Source organism: Mastigoproctus giganteus, chromosome 1 (genome assembly GCF_048544385.1).
Source record: "Mastigoproctus giganteus isolate SK-2022 chromosome 1, ASM4854438v1, whole genome shotgun sequence".
Taxonomy (NCBI): domain Eukaryota; kingdom Metazoa; phylum Arthropoda; class Arachnida; order Uropygi; family Thelyphonidae; genus Mastigoproctus; species Mastigoproctus giganteus.
In genome coordinates, this window is record NC_143575.1 from 126,697,140 (window position 1) to 126,703,139 (window position 6,000).

At 37.1% G+C, this 6,000-nt stretch overlaps 1 protein-coding gene across 1 annotated transcript in view; it reads left to right on the plus strand.

The window, feature by feature from the left end:
- Positions 1-5,381, plus strand: part of Uggt (UDP-glucose-glycoprotein glucosyltransferase) — an 820,111-nt gene extending 814,730 nt beyond the window's left edge. The window contains exon 43 of the mRNA XM_090386735.1: positions 5,299-5,381. Coding sequence (XP_090242861.1) covers positions 5,299-5,318 — 20 coding nt within the window. The 3' untranslated portion in view covers positions 5,319-5,381. The remainder of the gene's footprint in view (positions 1-5,298) is intronic.
- The last annotated feature ends 619 nt before the right edge of the window (positions 5,382-6,000 follow it).

Consider the following 6,000-nt stretch of genomic DNA (forward strand, 5'->3'; position numbering starts at 1 on the left):
TGTTCATAAATGGGTAACATAAGCCAGAATATCACCAGTGGGTCGACACTGACGGAATTCATACTGGCAATCGTTGATCAGATGAAAGATTTCCAGGTAGTTTAAGAGTTGGCAGTTAATTGATTTCTCCATTACTTTGGAAAGTGTAGAAGTAATCGCAATAGGACGATAATCGGATGGAAGGGATTTGTCACCCCCTTTTTAAGTACTGGCTGGATATGAGCAAATTTCCAAGCAGAAGGAAACACACCTTTGGAATAAGAAAGTGAAACAAGACAACACAAAACAGGAGTAGGTTCAGGGGCACAGGTTTTGGAAGTGAAACTTGGGCACTCGCCAAAAGAATGGAAGAGAAGCTGAGAACTACACAGAGAAGAATGTAAAGAATTATATTAGGAATCAGACTGTTAGATAAGAAGAGAAACACATGAATTAGGCAGCAAACTCAAGTAAAGGATATTCTTATCAAAACAAAAAAAAAAAAACTAAAATAGAGTGAGCCAGTAAATCAGAGTCTTATTATGGGGGATTTATATTTACCAGATATGACTGGAATTTGTGGGTTGGTGGTTCGTCACTCACACACTAGCAAGGCTTTGGTGGATTTATTGGATGATTGCTTTCCACATCAGCAGTGTTCGGGAGGCAGCTAGAGGGAGTAATACTCTTGATCTGATTATCAGTAGTGATTCTTCATGCATTAAGAATCTGCAGATAAAGGAACCACTAGGTGGCAGTGATCACAGTGTGCTGAAATGGGATTTACTCAAAGAGGTAACCACCATCAGGAGTAAAGGGAAGAGTTTTTGCTTTCGTAAAGGCGACTACGATGGTCTAATACAGTACTTAAATTCTAAACAGTGGGACCAACTGATGCTACCAACAGCAAATTCAAAATGGGAAGCATTCAAAGAACTTCTCTTGGAAGCTACTAGGCTTTACATACCAACTAAGAAATATTGTTCAACATTTAGGCCTAAACGGATGTCAGATGAACTAATGAAACATACGGCAGAGACGAAAACTGCATGGGATACATATCAATTAATGGGTGACATGGAAGCCTATGATAGATATAAGCTGGTCTGTAACCAAGTCACAAAGGAGATTAGACAGGCAAAGGCAGATTATGAGAAATCCTTGGCAAAGGATGCAAAGAAAAACAGAAAATAGTTCTTTACCTATGTAAACTCTAGAAGGAAAGGGATGAATCAGATTGGTGCACTGGATATTGATGGTTCAACAGTTGAGGATCCTGCTCAGATGGCTAACAAACTAAATGAGTATTTTGCATCTACATTCACACATGAGGAGTTATTCAGGAAGGGAATGCCAGAGGTGAAGTAAACTCTGCAGTGAGCTAGATGATTTTGTAATAACTGAGAGGAAAGTGGAGGAGAAATTGTTGAGGATAAACATAAAAAAGGCACCCGGGGTGGGTGAGCTCTATCCAGTTATATTAAAGGAAGTACGCAAACCCTTAGCCATAATTATGAGAGCTTCTTTGGACTCAGGGGTGGTACTAATAGAATGGAGATGTGCAAATGTGAACCCAATTCACAAAGGAGGATCATAGGCTGACACAAGTAATTGTAGACCTGTGAGTTTTTAACTTCTGTTCCAGGAAAATTAATGGAGGCATTGGTTAAAGAAGCACTGCAGGATCATCTAGACAAGACTTCAGTTATAGCTCGGACACAGCATGGTTTTGTTAAGGGAAAGTCTTGCCTGACCAATTTGATTGGATACTATGATGCAGTCACAAAAGAACTGGATGCAAGGAATAACTTTGATATTATATATTTGGATCTTAGAAAGACTTTTGATACTGTTGCACATGGAAGACTGCTGCACAAACTGGAGCTGTGTGGCATTGGAGGCAAATTTCTGCTAAGGATAAAGGGATGGTTGAGGGGGAGAAGACAGTGGTAATCAATGGACACTGCTCATTGTGAACTAATGTTATTAGTGGAGTCCCTCAGGGTTCAGTGTTGGGTCCATTATTGTTTTCTGTATTTATAAATAATACTGATGATGGTATATCAAGCTTAATATCCAAGTTTGCAGACGATACAAAAGTTGGCAGGGTTGTTAAGGACACTAATGACGCTATGCTGCTGCATCAGGATCTGGAAAGGTTGAGCAGATGGGCTGAGAGATGGCAAATGAAGTTTAACATTGACAAATGTAAAGTACTACCTATGGGAAACAGTAATCCCAGAGCAACGTATCAACTCTGGTACTACACTGACAGTGGTAGAGAATGAAAAGGACCTGGGGGTAATTGTGCAGGCAGATATGAAGTTTTTTGAGCAGTGCAGACGGACTGCAAGAGTAGCTCATGGTGTCTTGTCAATGATATACAGGAATTTTTCTAGCCGGTATAAGGAGGTCATTATTCCCTTGTACAAGGCGATGGTCAGGCCACACCTTGAGTACTGTAAACAGGTCTGGAGGCCTCATTTAAAGAAAGATGTAGAGCTGCTGGAACGAGTTCAGAGAAGAGCAACAAGATTAGTGAATGGACCAAAGGGTTGCTCTTATGAAAAAAGGCTTAAGTTTTGCAAATTACCGTGTCTGGAAACTAGGCACCAGCGAGTTGATCTGATAGAGGTGTATAAAGCCTTGGGTGGTTTGAGAATGCTCAATGCCGATGGGATTCTTTCTCTTGCTCAGAATAATCACCTGGGAGGGCATAAATTCAAATTGGGGAAAGACAGATGTAGGATAGATGTGCGGAAATTTGCTTTTAGCCAGCAGGTAGTTGGTTGGTGGAACAGACTTCCATCCCTTGTTGTGGAAGTTGATAGCATAAATAAACTTAAGGCTCAGCTGTACAGGTATTTCGAACGAACGGAGGGGTGAAGTGGGAGTGGGGTTTTTTTTTTGTTTTTTTTTTTGGCTGATGCTGCTTGCTTTCTTGCATCATATGATTCTACTAATGCTAAATGGTCTTGGGCAGGACACACAGCTCTAAGACATGATGACAGAAAATAACAGAATGGTTATTTTCTTAGAAGAAAACCTGCAAGACAACAACACAGATGGACAGATGAAATTCATGAGTTTGTGGGTAGTAAGTGGATAGCCATTGCACAAAACAGAAGGAACTGTAAAGTTGCTGGAGAGGCCTTCATCCTGCAGTGGATTGAAAATGGCTGATGATGATGATGACTAATAAACTGATGATGATGACTAATAAACTGATGATGATGACAGATATAAGTTAGTCTGTAATCAGGTCACAAAGGAGGTTAGGCAGGCGAAGGCAGATTACGAGAAATCTTTGGCAAAAGATGCTAAGAAAAACAGCAAGGATTTCTTTACTTATATAAACTCTAAAAGGAAATGGATGAGTCAGATTGGTCCACTTCATATCGATGGTTCGATTGTTGATCCTGCTCAGATAAGAAACAAACTGAATGAGTATTTTGCATCTACAATTTATCAATGTATATTGTATATTTATCAATGATATTGTTGAAGATATATCAGGCTTAGTGTCGAAGTTTGCAGATGAAGCAAAGGTTGGCAGGGTTGTTAATGACAGTAATGGCAGTGTGCTACTACAAGAGGATCTAGATAATTTGGGCAGATGGGCTAAGAAGTGGCAAATGAAGTTTAACCTTGACAAATGCAAAGTACTGCATATGGGTAGAAGTAACCCCAGAGAAACGTACCAACAGTGTGGTACTACACTTAAGGTGGTAGAAAATGAAAACGTCCTGGGTTGTGCAGACAAGCATTCAGGGCAGGTCATGGGGTTTTGTCAATGATATATATAGGAATTTTACTAGCAGGGAGAAGGATGTGATTGTCCCTCTGTATAAGGCAATGGTCAGGCCACACCTTGAGTACTGCGTACAGGTCTGGAGGCCTCATTTTAGGAAGGATGTAGATTTGCTTGAGCGTGGGCAACAAGATTGGTGAGGAGAATGAAGGGATCCTCTTACCAAGAGAGGCCTAAGCTCTGCAAATTGCAGTGTCTTCAGATAGGTGGTGATCTGATTGAGGTGTATGAGCATGCTGAATTCTGATGGGATCCTTCCACTTGTTCAGATTACAAACCTAAGGGGGCATAAATGGAAAATTAAGAAAAGACAGATGTAGAATAGATGTGCGGAAATTTGCCTTTAGCCAGCGGGTCGTTAATTGCTGGAACAAACTTCCATCTGTCTTTGTGGAAGTTGATAGGTTAAATAAATTTAAGGAGGAACTGGACAGGCATTTGGAGGGAATGGTGTGTTTTTTTTTTTGGCTGATGCTGCATAAGCTCATACACTTGCTTTCTTGCATCACATGCCACTGCTACTACTGGGCAGGAGAACAGAATCATATCCTGTTTTAAACTCTTCACAAACTTTTCAGTAGAAATGTCTATGATTAAGTCAGAATTATTCATCTGGTTTTATGGCAATCAATTTCGAAAATGGAAGATTTGAAAACTGTTTTGAAAAAAATATTTGAAAATGAAGATTTGAAAATTGCTTTTCTCACCACTTCTAACCTCTTTTTTAAACATACTTATCAAAAGTCACCACTGTTCTACCCATCTGATTACACATTTAACTAAAGACAGCCAATGTATAGACACATTTCCAATTCTTTTTTAGTTCATTGGCAGGTATCATTGAGTTGACTGTAGGAAATCGAAGAGTGTAGATGTGTTTTAAATGGCTCCAGTGTGCTAACTGATGAAGATTATCAGGTGTACGTCTGGTAGATAAAATTTTTGTTTAAATTTTATTTTAGCAATTTTGTCAAAGTAAATTAGTAAAAAAATGTAAAACTTACTTCAGTGCTATTCCTTTTTTGTCATAAAGTTAATAAAACTTATGATTGATTTGATTTTTTAAATGTCACACATCAGATTAAGAAAACTTAGATACTTTGCAAAAAAATATATATATAAATATATATATATAATTCACTTGGGTTCAGATCACTCGAGGTCTAAAAAATGGTTGCTGATTCACCCGTTCGTATAAACCCCCTTAAACGTGTATTCTGGACCATTTTCGTCATGTTTGTTATACAGTAATATAAATGACATTTCATTTGCTTTTTTATAACAATTATTGATTGATATTAAATAAATGATAAATTTATACAACATAAATGCAACATTTTTTCATAGAATCTTAGTCTTGCTAACTGCAGTACTTTTCAAGAACACATCCCCACAGTTGGCAAGGAATACCTGTATCATACTGATAAAAAAAAAATAATAATAATAATAGTAGTAGTAAATCTTACTGGATGTTTAATTTCATTGTTTTTGTTTTTTTTTCTTTGCAGATGTCCACGAAGAGTTATGATGACAAGAAATCACTATTCCCATAGCATGTCTTTCATTGTTACAGTTGATAATGAATTTATTCCCAAATAAAAGATTTTTTTAAACTCCTTTTCTACTGTGTTTTTTAAAATAGTCAAGAATAAATAGAGAAATTAAGTATAGGAAAAGTTTGTTGCACTGCAACTCCAAAGACAAATGGATACAATAATTTTAGACCCCTTGAAGTATGCTAAAGCAGAAATCAGTTTGTCATGTTGCTGTTGCTGATGAAATCCTAGAGTTGAGTTACTATTCAGCTAATGCCCGCAGAAGTCTGATATAAGAAATTTGAAACTGCATATCTATATTTAATTACATGCACAAATACATAAAATTACATGCATACACGATTCTGACTGTCAAAAAGTAGGATAAAATTCAGCTGCTGAAAAAAGCCTGACTAAAATTTTAAAAAAAAAAGTAACAATTCTCTATCAGGTACATAATGTGTTCTGCTGCTAGCATATTTAACATGTTTTACATTTAAGAGTCATCGGTAGGCATTAAAGTTTTAATTTTCAGATATTAATAAAATTAATGGATAATAATATAACAGTGTTTCTATTTGATTAATAATAATTACATATCGATTACTGAAAATATTGGTCTGTGATGACTAAAGTAGGATATATATAATTTTTACATTGAAGAGATTTTTAGTT